A 17,009-nucleotide genomic window follows, 5' to 3' on the forward strand; every position below is an offset into this window, starting at 1 on the left:
TTTTGCATTTTGAGATTGAGTCATATAAAATGACACTGATAATTCTACAAAGTTGTCATGTTTATAAGGAAAATGCTAAGCCACTTTTAAATACTAACTTTGATACATCCTTTGCATGTTTTTCCCCTGCAGATTGTCCAACTTTGTGTCCTGATTTGACTTACACATTTCTTTTAAATCTTACTGAATAATTAGTGGTCTGAATGATGTAATTGGTGATTCTACTTCTTATGGTGGTTTTTTTTCCCTGAAACTTTTGAGTCATGGGACTGAACTTCTAATTGTTTACAGAATTAATGCCTTTTGGAAGTTGAAATTGTCTAGGTTTTACATTGTAAATGGCACATAATGTTCAGTTTTTAGGATATTCAAATAAAAAAAAAACCTGCATTGCTTGTGATAGTTTGAGGGTATATTTGAGGGCCTAATATGGTAGCTGGTCATTCTTGTAGTTAAAAACTTGGTGTGATAAACAGGAGTCTGACCTGGCCGTTGCCTTTTCTCATCTGCAGGTGTGTGTGGTTTCAGCGCAGCATGGCTGTGGTCATCCGTTTGCAAGGTCTCCCAATTGTGGCGGGGACCATGGACATTCGCCACTTCTTCTCTGGATTGACCATCCCTGATGGGGGCGTGCATATTGTAGGGGGTGAACTGGGTGAGGCTTTCATCGTTTTTGCCACTGATGAAGATGCAAGGCTTGGTATGATGCGCACAGGTGGTACAATTAAAGGGTCAAAAGTAACACTTTTGTTGAGTAGTAAAACGGAAATGCAGAATATGATTGAACTGAGTCGTAGGCGTTTTGAAACTGCCAACTTAGATATACCACCAGCAAATGCTAGTAGATCAGGACCGCCACCTAGCTCAGGAATGAGTGGCAGGGTAAACTTGCCTACAACAGTACCTAACTTTAATAATCCTTCACCCAGTGTAGTTACTGCCGCCACATCTGTTCATGAAAGCAACAAAAACATACAGACATTTTCCACAGCCAGCATAGGAACGGCTCCTCCAAATATGGGGGCTTCATTTGGGAGCCCAACGTTTAGCTCAACCATTCCGAGCACAGCGTCTCCAATGAACACAGTCCCACCACCACCAATTCCTCCAATCCCAGCGATGCCATCTTTGCCACCAATGCCGTCCATTCCTCCAATACCAGTTCCTCCTCCGGTACCTACATTGCCTCCCGTGCCTCCTGTGCCCCCTATTCCCCCAGTCCCTTCTGTGCCACCTATGACCCCACTGCCACCCATGTCTGGCATGCCACCCTTGAACCCGCCACCTGTGGCACCTCTACCTGCTGGAATGAATGGCTCTGGAGCACCTATGAATCTGAACAATAACTTGAACCCTGTGTTTCTGGGTCCATTGAATCCTGTTAACCCTATCCAGATGAACTCTCAAAGCAGTGTGAAACCGCTTCCCATCAACCCCGATGATCTGTATGTCAGTGTGCATGGAATGCCCTTTTCTGCAATGGAAAATGATGTCAGGGATTTTTTCCATGGGCTCCGTGTTGATGCAGTGCATTTGTTGAAAGATCATGTAGGTCGAAATAATGGGAATGGATTGGTTAAGTTTCTCTCCCCTCAAGATACATTTGAAGCTTTGAAACGAAACAGAATGCTGATGATTCAACGCTATGTGGAAGTTAGTCCTGCCACAGAGAGACAGTGGGTAGCTGCTGGAGGCCATATCACTTTTAAGCAAAGTATAGGACCTTCTGGACAAACCCATCCCCCTCCTCAGACACTTCCCAGGTCAAAATCGCCCAGTGGGCAGAAAAGGTCAAGGTCAAGATCACCACATGAGGCTGGTTTTTGTGTTTACTTGAAAGGGCTACCATTTGAAGCGGAAAACAAACATGTCATTGATTTTTTTAAAAAGTTGGATATTGTGGAAGATAGTATTTATATTGCTTATGGACCCAATGGGAAAGCAACTGGTGAAGGCTTCGTAGAATTCAGGAATGAGGCTGACTATAAGGCTGCTCTCTGTCGTCATAAACAGTACATGGGCAATCGCTTTATTCAAGTTCATCCAATTACTAAGAAAGGTATGCTAGAAAAGATAGATATGATTCGTAAAAGATTGCAGAACTTCAGCTATGACCAGAGGGAAATGATGTTAAATCCGGAGGGGGATGTCAGCTCTGCCAAAGTCTGTGCTCACATAACAAATATACCATTCAGCATTACCAAGATGGATGTTCTTCAGTTCCTAGAAGGAATCCCAGTGGATGAAAATGCTGTACATGTTCTTGTTGATAACAATGGGCAAGGTCTAGGACAGGCATTGGTTCAGTTTAAAAATGAAGATGATGCACGTAAGTCTGAACGCTTACACCGTAAAAAACTTAATGGGAGAGAAGCTTTTGTTCATGTAGTTACTCTAGAAGATATGAGAGAGATTGAAAAAAATCCCCCTGCCCAAGGAAAAAAAGGGTTAAAGATGCCTGTGCCAGGTAATCCTCCAGTTCCAGGAATGCCCAGTGTGGGAATGCCCAGTGCGGGAATGCCCAGTGCAGGAATGCCCGGTGCGGGAATGCCCGGTGCAGGAATGCCCGGTGCGGGAATGCCCGGTGCAGGAATGCCTGGTGCGGGAGTGCCCGGTGCAGGAGGTGAAGAGCATGCCTTCCTGACTGTAGGATCTAAGGAGGCCAGCAATGGGCCTCCATTTAACTTTCCTGGTAATTTTGGTGGGTCGAATGCCTTTGGGCCACCACTCCCTCCTCCAGGATTAGGAGGGGCCTTTGGTGATGCTAGGCCTGGTATGCCTTCAGTTGGAAATAGTGGTTTGCCTGGTCTAGGACTGGATGTTCCAGGTTTTGGAGGTGGACCAAATAATTTAAGTGGGCCAGGATTTGGAGGAGGCCCTCAGAATTTTGGAAATGGCCCTGGTAGTTTAGGTGGCCCCCCTGGCTTTGGAAGTGGCCCTCCTGGTCTTGGAAGTGCCCCTGGGCATTTGAGTGGGCCACCAGCCTTTGGGCCTGGCCCTGGGCCTGGCCCTGGCCCAATTCACATTGGTGGTCCCCCTGGCTTTGGATCTAGTTCTGGAAAACCAGGACCAACAGTAATTAAAGTGCAGAATATGCCCTTCACTGTGTCTATTGATGAGATTTTAGATTTCTTTTATGGCTATCAAGTGATCCCAGGCTCAGTGTGTTTAAAATACAATGAAAAAGGTATGCCCACAGGCGAAGCCATGGTGGCCTTCGAATCTCGGGATGAAGCCACAGCTGCTGTCATTGACTTAAATGACAGACCTATAGGCTCAAGGAAAGTAAAACTTGTCTTAGGGTAGCTGTTCACATCAATTCTTTATAGGGTAGATTTTCATAGTGCTGTGATTAATGCATCCAGATTGTTTTCCTAGTATTTCCAGGTTAGAACCTGTGGATTGTTTCAATTGCATATAGATTGGTTTCTATAACATAGAGCATTGGTTGACTGTTTACAGAAGACTCACTACCAGGATAAATACTGCTGTATGTTACAGTAAAGCTGTCTGGAGAGAACACAAAAATGATTTTGGCGTACCATTAGAGAAACCATTTGTAAAACACAAATGACCACATAAAGCTTATCAAGGAGTTTAGATTGGTTTTGTTTTATACCATATGGGATGAAGAAAATAGAAATGTCAATAGAGCTCATTAAGGGTGCTCTTGCCAGCTGCTGAAAAATAGAAGTTGGCTACTCTTGGAATTTGGTTTAAAGCTGGACAGATTTGCTTTGTTATAGGGTCAAAGCTTTGTCTAAAGTCCTCATTTTCTTTTAAAATTGAATAAAATCTCTGTATACAGATTCACTGTATGTACCTTTATTGCTTCTTGAGGGTTCTTGCTGTATAGACAGTCCTGCTTCTGAAGTTGCTGCTTTTTTGTTTGCCTAATTGACTCATTTGTAAATGAGCAGAACTGTTTTGTTGTTGTTGTTGTTGTTTTAATATAAAACTCCACACTTGGTTTGTCCTATAACCTTGAACTTTGATTTCTAATGTCACACTTAAAACTGTGTGAAATAAGTACTTTTGCCAGAAAAATAAAATATGGAGTCCTCTACCTACCAGAGCCTTTTTGGTTTGACCGCCATGTTTTAGTTTAGTCAGTTTAAAAATTGTTCATGTTGTTTAGATGGCATTGAAAACCAGAAACCACTTCTAATAATCATTGTTTAAGATGCCAGATTTGAAGTCCTGTCCATGATGGACTAATGTTCTGGCAGTTTCCTTCTGTCCCAAATTTGTGTGAAATTTTGGCCTGTAACTAAACAAAGAGGGTCCATTTATAAGAAAGAGCATTATATCTAGGTTTTTTAAAAACTGAAGTTGAAATTGTTAGCTTTGTTAGCAGTAGCGTTATAGAATAAAAGATTCATAAGCTGTTCCATAGATGTGCATTTAATCCTGTTACTTGGAGGCTTTTTGGTCTAGTTGTTTGATCAGGAGCCTGTTCATAAAAACTCTTCATACAGAGTACAAGTGCAGCTGCCAGAGGGGAGAGAATTGAGACTCCTTGCCCTTTCATACTCTTCTTTGGTATTCAGGACACTAAGGCAGGAGGACCACATGGGTTCTGGTTGGTAAGTGTCCTTGTCATGAAAACATTTGCCTTACAACATCCTGCTCACTGCTACAAAAGGCTCTACTTATGGTTACTTTCCTTCTTAGTTAAAATGCTCTAAAGATGTGTCACATTATATTATAAACATACGGAATGGGAGATTGGTGAGATATCATGAAAAACAAATTTTGTCTTTTACATGGGCCTCTGTCTTGGTTTGAAATATCCCCAACATTTCCTGCAAATCAATGTACTTACAAAGGGGTCAGCCTTTTAAAAGAAGTATTTCCTATTAAAGAAAATAGTGCCTTTTTGGTGTTGCAAGTTAGTGGAACACTGAAATACAGCGTCTCGTGTAATTTAGAGTTAAGAGTGGCAGCAGTTTCATTGCGTGATAAGATTTGGAAAGCCTTTTCATCACTACAATCTTAGAGGATTGACAGTACAGGATTTTTTGTTTAGGGAAAGGATTGTTTAGACTTTCAAAGAAGACATGGCTGTGTTGTGGGTCTTTTGACAATTCATGAATACAAATTTGCTTTGACAGATCACTAGATATTGCCTCCTCAACTAAAAAAGCAATACGAAGTTTATATATGCTGTTCAATTAAGTTTTCTGTTAAGTAATCATTTCTCATTCCAAAGACCAAGTGCAGAAAACTTCAGCGCTGCTTGGGAGTCTTATTTCAACTGCAGATTATTTTCCCATTGGAGAGCTGACTATTTTCATTTTAGAAAAATGGGTTGTTTGAAGATGAAAGTCTTTTATCTTTTTTCACAGTTTATTTTGGTTATATGTTCGTACAATCTTATTAAATATTTCATATACTTTATTGCAACTACTTTGTTATTTCTACATCTTAGATAAATGCTGAAAAGGAAAACTTGATTTCATTGTTCATCAAATTAAATAAATTAAGAAAATAGTGGTTTGTGTAGAATTTGGAGAGAACTATGTTTCATATTTGGTTGAGTCACAACAGTGCTTCTCTCGTTGTGAAATGTAATTAAATGCTTTGCCCTCTGGAACTTGATTTTTGTGTATCTGAGACTTATTAATAGAGTGCTAACTGCTAAGCGTACTGTTCATCTTGTTATGGGCATTGGAGTTTGAGTTTAAAAAAAATTCTTGAAAATATGTTCTGTGCAATTACTCATACCTCTCTTCCTGCAAACTTTCTCAGAAAAACTAGGTTTGGGGTGAAAATGAATTTATTTTCTCATTTGCTTTGTATGGTATGAAGGATTTGTAAAGCTTTGCTCAAAGTTGTGTGCATTTGTAAACACTATCATGATATTTTCAATTTTATGTGTAAATTTTGTCTTTGGTGACTGACATGAATGGAAGAGAATCTTTTCCATTAGGTTTAATTCCTCCCACCCCCTTGCCGCTGGGGTGTTTTTGGATTTTTTTAGTTCAAAGGATTAGAGATATCTACGAAATGTATTTTATAAATAAGCAAATTTGTAAACTTTTTCTGAACTTCAGTGAAACATTTAGTTCACAAGCAAAATTTGGAGGTGTATTCTGTGTTTAATACTGTAGTTTGGATGTACAATTATTAGTGGCTTAAAAAAAAAAAAGCAACACTGTTAAGTGAAATGTAGTTCCTAGCTTTGTGCTCCAAGTTGTCAAAGCATCAACCGTGAAAATTTCATTAGGGAAATTTTTATTCAAAATTTCAGAGAGTAATGTTCAGTGTAATTAGGTCAGTCTTAACCCACTGGATGAAAATCTAGGGCTGTATATGGACATAAGCAAACATACCTTGGATAAAATAAGGATCCATGAAAGCCTTAATCAAACTCAAAGTCCTTTTTATTGGATTCTGTCATTGTGTACAGGTGTGGGTCAAATGTTTAAAAATAAATCCACTCATCAATTTCAAGAACACTTAATGAGTAAAGAAACCATAAAGTTGCTGCTAGTTAAATCTGTAAAGAATTTCTAGCAGTGATCACTTTTAAAACTTATTTCCCACTCTTGCAAAATTACCACATTTAGTTTTACTGGCAGTTCTATAGTAGTCCAAGCGTTAGAAACCAAACACAATAAAATGATTCATTGCCAATATGGCCACAACATTGCCAGCAAATACTGCCGTGGCATCATTCAGCAGAGGTTTTTGTTTATAAAGATGAAGTCTTGAATACTGTTCAATAAAATTGTCACAAAATAAAAGAGGCTGATGCTTTTAATGCTTTACACAAGAGTACTCTACTGAGCTATACCATCAGGTTTTTTGTTGTTGTTGTTTTTTTTTAACTCCTACATATATTTTGTGCCTTTGGAAAGGTGGATTTGGTGATCTTGGAGGTAACCATTGTTGCTATCCTTGTCTGCTAATGCTCAAGTGTGGAAAGAAGATACCTGGAACGGCAGGGAGGAAACTTGATTCTAGGTCAAATCTGTGGTATCCACCTTTTCAGACTTTTATCTTGTATGCTTTGCTAGCAAGCCACTTCGTTATGTGGACTCAGAAAGAACCAGAAACCAGGTGCTCCTTTTTACAGAAGGTGTCTTAAAGGAGGCTATGAATTGTCTTTTTAAAAAACTGATTACTTTAAGAAATGGGAAAAGAAATCTTCAGCATACATTGTCAATTGCACATACTTCTAATTAGAGCTTTTTCTTTTTTGTTTACTTACTCTTGCATTAGTATGTATTTTGAGGTGGGGAAGTGGGGAGAGGAATCAAAAATACTGCTGCTTTCTGACATTAATGTTCTGGTTTTGTCCCTTCCACATTTGTTCAACTGCTAAAAAAAAAAGTAGCAAATGAAAAGTTTCCATGAACTCCAGAGTCCTTTTAAAAAAAACCTGGATTGGAGTTGCAGAGAAATTAGTGGGCTATTCCTTTTAACCAAAGCTCTTGAAAAGTATATATAACTTTTACCTCTATCATGAGTTTTTAGCCTGTATTTGAGTTTCAATACCCAGGTTGTTTTAGAGGGGTTTAGACTTAAACATACTTAATTCCAGGTGGTTGCTGAACTGTTCTAAAATTATGAAGGTTTGACTAAGCATTTGAAAAATCGCAGAGTGAAATCAGCTGCCTACAGATACCCAGAATGGCCTTTACCATCTTAAAAGGATAGACTGTATGCTAATAATATGTTTCGTTTTCTTGCTCAGGAGAAAACTCTCACTTTAATTCATTGTTGTCTGCTTTCCAGTGTTTTACAACAAGAAATGGTTTATCAGTTATGAGCATCGCCACCATTCTCCTTACCCCCCAAAAGTAGAGCTTTTATAGGATATGATAGAGTCCAAACTTACGACTAAAAAAATTGCTTGATTGCAGTTTTGTCTTTTTAGTATAAAATCTGATAGATCACATTGACTTTGACTTACTCTAAAATTTCTGGAATGAGTGTATTCTGGTGGTGGCACAGTTCTCTGATGCTGTAGTGACTTTTCTGGAAAAACCCTTCTGTCCGACAGTATGAGCAAGTTCATCTCTTAATGGTGCCTGTTCATGTAAATGTTAATTCTTTATTGTGCTGTTACTGGATTTATTCTTGTTGCCTTGTGCTACTTTGTGCCAGAGGATCTCACAAGCATCTTAGAATATGGCTCCTTTTCTGGATCAACATAACTAACAACGAGCAACTAAGGTGGCACTGCTTTTCTACATACTGCTCTACTACTGAAGAGTCCAGAAGGGGCAAAAAAGCCACTTGGTGAAAGCATTCTAGCCCCAGGGGCAGAAGGGCAGCACTCTAAAAATCTGGGGGCAGCAAATAGTGCTGGGGAAAATCTCATTAACCATTATCTTTTAAAGATTTTTTTTAAAAATTTATTCATTTGAGACACACAGATAGAGAGCATGAGCAGGGGGAGAGGCAGAGGGAGAGGGAGAAGCAGGCTCCCTGCCAAGCCAGGAGCCAGACGTGGGGCTTGATCCCAGGACCCTGGGATCATGACCTGAGCCGAAGGCAGATGCTTAACCATCTGAGCCACCCAGGTGCCCCTAACCATTGTCTTTTAATTCTGAGAGGCCCAGGGACCTTCCCCTAGTGAAAATGTTGATAGTTAAGTCCTAGAGACTAAGGAAACACCAGTTGTGGGTTAAATGACACAGCAGACATTGGAATTGGCATCCCAGCTGTACCAGACAAGTGGATTCTGATTTTAGTAGCTTAATATTTGAGGTCATTTTTCCTGGTGAGCCAGTGGCTTGCTATTTCATGTTGAGAGGAGGAGGAGGTGACTATTGGGGAAAAATAGAGCCATAACCAGCAAGAGAACATAATTCAATATGGACAGTCAGATATTGAAGAAGCATAAAACACTCCCAGGAGTGAGCTGTGCTATATTCAAACAGGCTGCCCCTTAGTGTTTCATTCCTTCTCCGTGCTGATGCTGCCAGTTTTTCCCTTTTCCCTGCTTATTATAATAGTAAGTCTGTTGGTAACCAGGGCTATGAGTTTCTCACTGCTATTTCTGTAGCCTAGCCGCCTAACTCGGGGTGGGGTGGGAGGAGGAATGTGAGCTCGCTCACAGTTCTTGATTAGTGAATAAGATTTATCACTTAAGCATGTGTGTTACATGCCAGGTGTAACGGCCACATTGTGCTACCGTAAGTCACCTGTTAGTCCTTGCAGAGTGGGGAAGGCTTAAGGGTAAAGATATTCAGCTACTTAAGGGATCTTAAATCATACTAACTGGTGCTGTTGCTGATTTCATTTTTCTTTTGTTCCACTTGGGAGTGAGTTAATGCTATCCTCCACTACACTCCCCCACATACTGTGTTGCTGTACAGAGATGGTTATGTCCTTTATACATAACTCCCTTCTGTGGTATGGGCCTATGGGACCAGTAGGTCCCTCTGCTATAAATCTGGCTAAAGTGGAAAGACTAATGCAGCTCTTATTTTCTGAAGTAGATACTGCCAATTATCTTTACTTCTGTGACCACTGAATTGACAGGTTGGAATTGGAAATGTCTGTTGCCTCCAAGCTTTTAAGACAGTTTTACATGGATAATCAGCTTTGCCATAGCAGTAACCCATGTTAACTAAATTTTTTGAGCAGTGTTACACACCCAGCACTTCCACTCTGTGATAGAAAAGGAAGCAAAATAAGATGCTTGTTCTTAAAGACCTAAGGTTTTAAATTATACAAGTAAGTGCTCTGTTGTACTTGTGCATGTACGAGGTACACTCATATCCTACAGGAACTGGATGGATAAAGGTTTCCTGTATAGTTGCTGAACAAGTATGATGGAAGTATAATGGAAGCCTTGTGTGTAAGCTGAGGAAAGGCATGATCTCTAACCAAGATTATTGGGGACACAATATGTTAATTTAGTAAAATGAGATGTTTAATAGTGTGAGGGAACACAGTGGCACTATCTAAAATGTGTTTGTCCTGGAAGCTCTTAAAATTGTGCTATAACAGTGAGCCTGAGTGGCGTGACTGAGCTGAATGGTGAGTAAGGCAGGCAGGTGAAGGTTGTACTGGGGTGTCCTGACCTACCAGAGGGATAGAACGTTTTATCATTTTAATAACCCTTTGATTAGCTGCCATATTACCACTTCTTACAAACAGATGGCCTAATAAGACATTCATAAACGCTTCAGAATTAAGTGAATTTCCCCATCCATTTCACCACTTACACAGTCCACTATCTGAAATTGGTTCTTTTCTAGTTTTGCATTGATTTGATAGAGTTTCAGCTTTTCTATATTAAATGTCCACCTCTTTGTTCTTGTTTTTCTACACCAGTGCTGTTCCAAGAGAATTTTTTTTAAGATTTTATTTATTTATTTTGAGAGAGCTTGTGAGCGGGGCGGGGACGGGGGGGGGTGCGGAGGGCCAGAGAGAGAATCTCAAGTAGACTCCACGCTGAGCATGGAGCCTGAAGTGGGGCTCAATCTCATGACCCTGAGATCATGACCTGAGCTGAAGTCAAGAGTTGGATGTTTAACTGACTGAGCCACCCAGGCGCCCCACCACTGTAGCTACTATTAAATTTAAAAAGCCAGCTAGTGACTGCTATATTGAACAGCACAATTCTAGATTCACAGAGCAACAGAAAATTTACTCCTCCATATCTGGTCTTTGGAGATCACCACGCTAAGCAACACTGACTAATAGAAATAAGAGTCACAAGTTATTTAAATTTTTCTAGTAGCTATGAAAAAGGCAAAAAAACCCAAGTGAAATTAATAAATTTTAGCCCAGTATATCTGAAATGTTACTATTTCAGTATATACTCTATAAAAATGACTGAGATTTTTTGGGTACTGTTTTCAATTTATACTTTACAGCACATTGTGATTTGAACTAAGCATATTTCAAGGGCTCAGTATCCACTTGTGGGTAGGAGGCCATCCTTCTGGACAGTACAGATTTAGAATATGAGAAAAGTTATCCCATCATTTCTCTTAGCTGTGTGGCCTCTTTCAGCTGTTTCTTTACTTTTGAGTATTTGAATTTTACTGCATTCCTCCTAACCTTTCCCATTCCTGTTATGTTGGCAGTTTTTTTGAAGCAGTTAACTTACCTCAGTTACCATTTTCATGGACTACAGTTACCTTTTTCACTGGCTAAAGGGTCTTATATTGTGAAATTATTAATCCACCAGAATCCAGCAGCAGAACTAGAATTTTCCCCATCCCCTGCCGGCCCCCGCCCTGCACCCCATCTACAATGGCAAGTGGGCAAGTCATTGTGTGTCTGTAATGCAATTTCCTTATTAAAGCCCTCTCTTTTCTCAACTTCCCTAACGTACAAATTCTGAAGAACAACCCATTTTAAGACTTCCTATGTATCCCAAGTGGATTTACTCCTTGCACTATGAAATGGGTAGTTGGCACTGTGAACTTGCATAGTGCAAGAGGGACTTGCACTATGAACAATAGGTAGGTTTCTTTTCCCAAGGCTCTGGTCTGCTGCTTTTCACTTGGCTTCTTTATGCCATAGATTACATTGCACACTGGAAATGTACAAGCTCTTGCTGATGTCCTTGCCCAGGAGATGCTCAGGAAGGTGGTCCAGTACTGTTGTCTTATACACCCTACTAGGCTCTTTAAAGAAGGTAGATTAACGGACTGTAGATTCCAGCAGGGCAGACTGGGGGCAGAATTGGCTGCCTGGTAGATATTCTCTGAAAATTTTGATAAAAATCCCATTTTCCTCAGCTGAGCTCTACTCTGCGGAGTTTGTGCTTGTTATTTAAGGTTTATTCCTTTGAATAAACTTAAATTCTAGTCCTATAAATGTGGTGGAGTCTAGCAGTTCCTCTATTCCTGCCCTGATGGACAAATAGGGGAAACATGTGGTGGATGCAGAATTCTTTTCCATCTAGTATAAGGCTAGTTGGTATAGGTCATGGGAAGAGGCCACATGAGCCTCACTGCTCATGTGGAGTGGCCAGGTGGATTTCAGATTGGATTACAAGGTGTGAGCTGTTGCTAAAATGGATGGAATAGAAATCATATTCTTAAGAATTGTGGTTCATTAGTTACTGTATGTCCCAGGATTAGTCATTTCCTTTCTTTGGCCTCCATGTTTTAGGTAAGATTAAATGAGATAATTTTATTATGCCCAGTTTCAAGGTTCTGTGATTCTTTGAACCCAGCCATTCTGTTTCTTTCTGGAAGTTTGTAGGTAATTTGAGCCTTAAACTACAGAAAGGCCAGTGGAACTCAAAGTTTTGGTCTGGTTACTGCTCTGCTGCTTTTTCTGAGTTGGACAGTCTCACACTGCAGCTTGAGAATTTCATTAGGAGAGAAAAGTAGGGAGGTTCTTCATTCCCACCAGTTAGGTCCTCTGGAGCAGGTAGACCAGAGGCATTTTTCTTGGTTGAACCAACAAGTTAGATAATGGTACAAAGGATCCATTTATGAGCCCTGAGAAGAGGAGCAGTTAACACATTATTGGGCACTTACTCTGTTAGTGTCAGGGAGGGGATACTTTGCATGGTTGCATGGTTGGCCTCATTTTATCCTCACAATAACCCTGTAAAATTGACACTATTATTATTTTCCCCACCTTACAAGTGGGGAAATCCAGGGGAAGAGAAGCAAAGTAACTTGCTCAAAGTCTCATTAATAGTAAGGGTAAACCGAGATTATTCAGTCATAGGCTGCCTGCCTGACTCCAGAGGCAGAGCCCCTCCTTCAACCATTGCCTGTCCCTGACTTACGGGAGAAGATGTGGGAGGCCACTGGCAGCACTCTTCTGTCGGGGGCCTTGAGCCTGCTGGGGAAGGGATTCTGGTCTTGCTCCAGTACTCCGATGCTTATTTTGAAGTAGGCGGGTGGAGGCTTCGTGTAAACACATTCAGAGTCCTAGGGCAGAGAAGAACTCTCACTCCAGTACTGTCCTGTCTTGCTTGAAGGCCATATGTTCTTCTTCAGTTTCCTTCTTTCCCCATATCCAATTTGCTCCTCAAGCTAGGTTCTCTTTGAAGAGTTGGACACAGGTTGTTCAATTTTGGGTAAGTCTTCTGGGGATGTTGTAGTTTGACTTCCAAACTTTTTTGACCTTCACAGAATAAAGCGGGATGGGACACCCTGTGACCGTTTACTGTACCATATTTTCCTGCTTTTCACTTTTTGTGTGACACTCACATTTTAAGCGTTATAGAATTGCCAAATACAGTAGCAGCCAGACTACTTAGTATTAATGTGGATCTAAACTAAATTATTGCTTAAAATTTTAGTTTTAAACACAATTTTTGTAGCCTGTAGTCATATGTGTGAAAAAAGAATATAGTTTTATAGTAAGGATTTACATATTTGGTTCAGTTTGTGACCTGTGAGGACTGTCTTTGGGGCTGCTAATTTAAATTTGGGGAATCTCTGAGTTATAAAGGGATAAGCAGGGGTAAAGAAAAACTTGTCGACCTTACCCATGTCCCTTGAGGCAGAGAAGGAAAGGAACAGTGGTGATGGGCGTAGTTCATCTTTTCAATCTGAAAGGAAAAGAGTATTCCATGGGTGGTGCTCTGCCCATTGGGAGCCTGTGGAGAATTTCCTGATTGGCTTTCAAGACTTGATCGAGCATCTGAGCTGCTCCAGCATGCCAAGGTAGGCAACAGGAGTGTGATCATGGCTTTGGTTTGTTGAAGGAGTGATCCTGGCACCCGGACATTGTGGTGCTGTATTCTTCCTCTTCAAAGCCTGGAAATGGGATTGAAGGCTGGTTCCTTTCTTTGTTAGGCTTTTGGGAAGGGAAGAGGGCAGTGTAATACCTGAGCATGAAAGACCAATGAGTTTCAGCTTGACTGGCACTGAATTGGATCCAGGAGAAGAGAGGTGTTCATGGATTTATGAAGACCAGAATTAGAATCTCCAAGGCAGGGGAGGGGATGCCCTAGAAAATGGACAAGTCACTCCCTTTTGGCAGAGTGGGTTTCCCTATCAACAATGGTAAACCAGCTAGCTGTGGGAAGGAAAGCTCTGATTTTATCATTTGCCCAATTTCTGTGGCTTAAAACTTTACCAGATTCATTTACAAAATTACTTAATATTTAACACTTGTCTCTTGTAAAACCATACAAGCCTGCTCCAGCACACTGCTGCAAGCCTCCCTCGAGGTGCTTTGAATTGCTATCATGTGCTTAGGTCTATGCTGTGCGAAATAGGAGATGCTGAAGCAGTGTTTGTTCTAAGGATGTTATTTTACAGACAGGTGAGGAGCTGGAAAAATTGACAGTATAGTTGTGGTGTGGATTGAGTATAGTAGTCCAGAGTGAGAAATTATTGAGTGATGGAGATATTGTGAAAAAGAGCATATGAGAGCTAGGCTTGAAGAATGATGATAATAGCTAACACTAATTGGTAATAATAGTTCTAGACTGTGCTAAGCACCTAGCATACATTATACGAATCTTCCAAAAAAAGATAATATCCCCCAGTTTTGAGGAACCTAAGGCTTAGTATTTTGCCTAAATTACATAGGTAGGACATTGTTTTGGTGGGTGTGTAGTAATATCTCATTGTGGCTAGGGAGAGACAAAAGGCCAGTATTTGGAGCCTGGTCACTTCACCACAGGACCCATACTCTCGCCCACTACATCACGTTGCTGTTGGATATAAGAAGGAAACTTCTTCAGGAGAGGAGGGTATGACTATAGTCCAAAGTTCTAGACGAGATAGGAGTCAGAATATTTGAGTTTTGGTCCTCATTTTGTTTAGCCATGTATGTGGCCTTAGCTAAATCACATTTTATCTCTCTGACTTGAATTGAGGGACTTGGATTTAAAGGATCACTCGGTTCCTTTTTATTTCTAACAATGGAGAAGAGCAGAGGAAAGCAACCTACAAGGGAGAGCAGAAGAGAACAAAGCTTCAAGTGTTAGAAAGCAAAGGCAGAAAAGATTGGTGCTATATACTTGGTTATTTCTGTTTGCAATTCCTGACTAGCACCAAATGGAAAGGTTGGGAGTGTTGAGAGCACATAGAAATAAGCTAGTCTTCTGTGTTGAGTGTTCCTAAAAAGCTCATTTCTCCCCTGATGGCTTCAGCAGCAGGCCAGGACTAGATTTGGGTCATTTCGAAGATCCTTGGATTATCATTCCTTTCCTAGCAGTAATTCAACAAATATTTACAAAGCACCTGCTATGTGTGAGTCACTAGAATGGGAGCAAGACATTGGAGCAAGACTGGTCCCTTCTCTTGTTGAATTTATAGTCTACTAGAGGTAATAGATAAACAAGTTGCACATTTTGATAGGTTTATGAGAAGCTGAGTTTTGTTGGTTTGGAGTCAGAGAAGGTCTGTGACTTTGTTGAACTGAGAATGGAAATGAAGAGACCAGTTAGGAGACTTAAAGGCATCCAGGCAAGATATGCTGGTTCAGAAGAGAGCGCGCACACACCTGGCAAATATTAGCCAGACCTCTCTTACAGAAATAAGTGAGAAAATTTCTGATACTTTTATTGACTCACTTAAATGTGGTATTTAATATGGTTTTGTAAAATTGGAGTAAAAGCCCCCATGAGATTAATTATGATGGCACTAGGTGAAAAGTAAATGAGTCTGGCTTAAGGATGTAGCTGTTCAAAAGATACAGGACAGAAGAGCGACATGAACTAGGAATTTTAGTTCTGTAAGATTTCTAAACAGAGGTAGGCTTGGAAATAAATTCTAAAGGAGATCAACAGGATTTGGGAGAGATTAATAATCCCAGGCATTAGATAATTTAAAGGGACTATGACTCAAAGGATAGAAAAGTACATATTGTAAAGATTTGCTTATAAAGAATTGCTAATTCCAATGAGAAGCAAAGCAAGGAGATTGGGAATAAAACTGGTAGCACAGGAAGTTCTGGTCTCTTAGAAATGGAATCCAGTCCCATATGCACATGTAGGCCCACAACATTCTGGTTGGGGTTTTAGTCTGGTCCAAGAAGAAACTGAGAAAGGATAGAACAGGACCAATCGTGGGGAAAGAGGGTAGACATGGTAATAGACTAGGAAAGAATGCTCTTGTCTACCAGAAATTGAGGCCTAGCACCAGAAGAAGCACCTGGCCCACTGCCCGTATGTCTTCCCCAGATCAAAAGCCTCTCTGTCTGGGATCTTCTGAGAAGTCAGAGTGAGGGAAAAGGCAGCAGCTCCCGTTGTTGCCTGTAACCTCACCACCACAGATAATTACTGGTAATACTTTTGTAGTTCTCAACAAAGTGTCAAGGATAAACCCAGAGTTCTCCACTTTGAGTCCTCCACTTAAATTTTTCCCCAGCATTTTATTGTGAAAACTTTGTACAGAAAAGTTGAAAAAATTATACAGGAAATAGATTCTACAATTTAAATGCTTCTATATTTGTTTTACCACATAACCATCCATTTTATTTTTTTGGTGCATTTCAAGAAATTGCAAACATCACACTTCACCCATAAATATTTCAACATGTCTTGCGTTCATTATTTTGTACAGGCTTGTTGGGCAGGGGGAGGTGGTACCATTTACATACAATAAGATGTATACACCTTAAGTGTACTGTTAGATGAAAATGAAAAATGCATTCATGACTCACATTCCTATCAAGATAAGGAACTTTTCCATTCCCCCTAGAGTTATCTCCTGTTGCTTCTCAGTTGATACCTGCCCCTCCCCTGGGGGACATGGGAGGAACAACCAGTATTCTGAATTTTTTTCACTGTAGATTAGTTTTGCCTGTCTTAAAACTTTGTAAGTGGAATCTGTGTATTTTATGCTTCAGATTCATCCATGTTGCAGATATTAATAGTTTGTTTCTTTTTGTTACCAAGCAGTTTTCTAATACATGTATAAACATGATGGTTTATTCATTCTCATATTGATGGACACTTGAGCTGTTTCAAATTTTTGGCTATTATGAATAAAGCTGCTATGAACATTCTTGTACAAATCTTTTTGTGGACATAATGTTTTCTTTTGGATAAAAATCTAGGAGTGGAATTGCTCTTGGACTAGATGTGTGTTTGGTTTTCTAATAAGCTGCCA

The 17,009-nt window shown here is 40.3% G+C and overlaps 3 protein-coding genes across 12 annotated transcripts in view; 2 read left to right on the forward strand and 1 right to left on the reverse strand.

The window, feature by feature from the left end:
* The window catches only part of ERGIC3 (ERGIC and golgi 3), a 115,089-nt gene that overhangs the window by 32,155 nt on the left and 65,925 nt on the right, over positions 1 to 17,009 (reverse strand). The window lies entirely within an intron of this gene.
* The window catches only part of CPNE1 (copine 1), a 34,602-nt gene that overhangs the window by 8,397 nt on the left and 9,196 nt on the right, over positions 1 to 17,009 (forward strand). Inside the window, exon 1 of one of the 10 annotated variants that reach the window (XM_081832886.1) lies at positions 515 to 655. The exons of the other annotated variants lie outside the window; for them this stretch is intronic. The gene's annotated coding sequence lies outside the window, so the exon portion shown is untranslated. Of the gene's footprint in view, positions 1 to 514; positions 656 to 17,009 lie in introns of those variants that run through there. 10 annotated transcript variants of the gene reach the window in all.
* Positions 535 to 14,219, forward strand: RBM12 (RNA binding motif protein 12). The gene has a single exon (XM_006751894.3). The coding sequence runs from the start codon at positions 535 to 537 to the stop codon at positions 3,304 to 3,306; it is 2,772 nt and encodes a 923-aa protein (XP_006751957.1). The 3' UTR covers positions 3,307 to 14,219.

The sequence above is a fragment of the Leptonychotes weddellii genome, chromosome 10 (genome assembly GCF_054177405.1).
Source record: "Leptonychotes weddellii isolate Sample4059 chromosome 10, ASM5417740v2, whole genome shotgun sequence".
Classification (NCBI taxonomy): Eukaryota; Metazoa; Chordata; class Mammalia; order Carnivora; family Phocidae; genus Leptonychotes; species Leptonychotes weddellii.

Coding starts and splice junctions, on each gene's coding strand:
- RBM12 (XM_006751894.3), top strand. CDS start 535: ATGGCTGTGGTCATCCGTTTGCAAGGTCTCCCAATTGTGGCGGGGACC.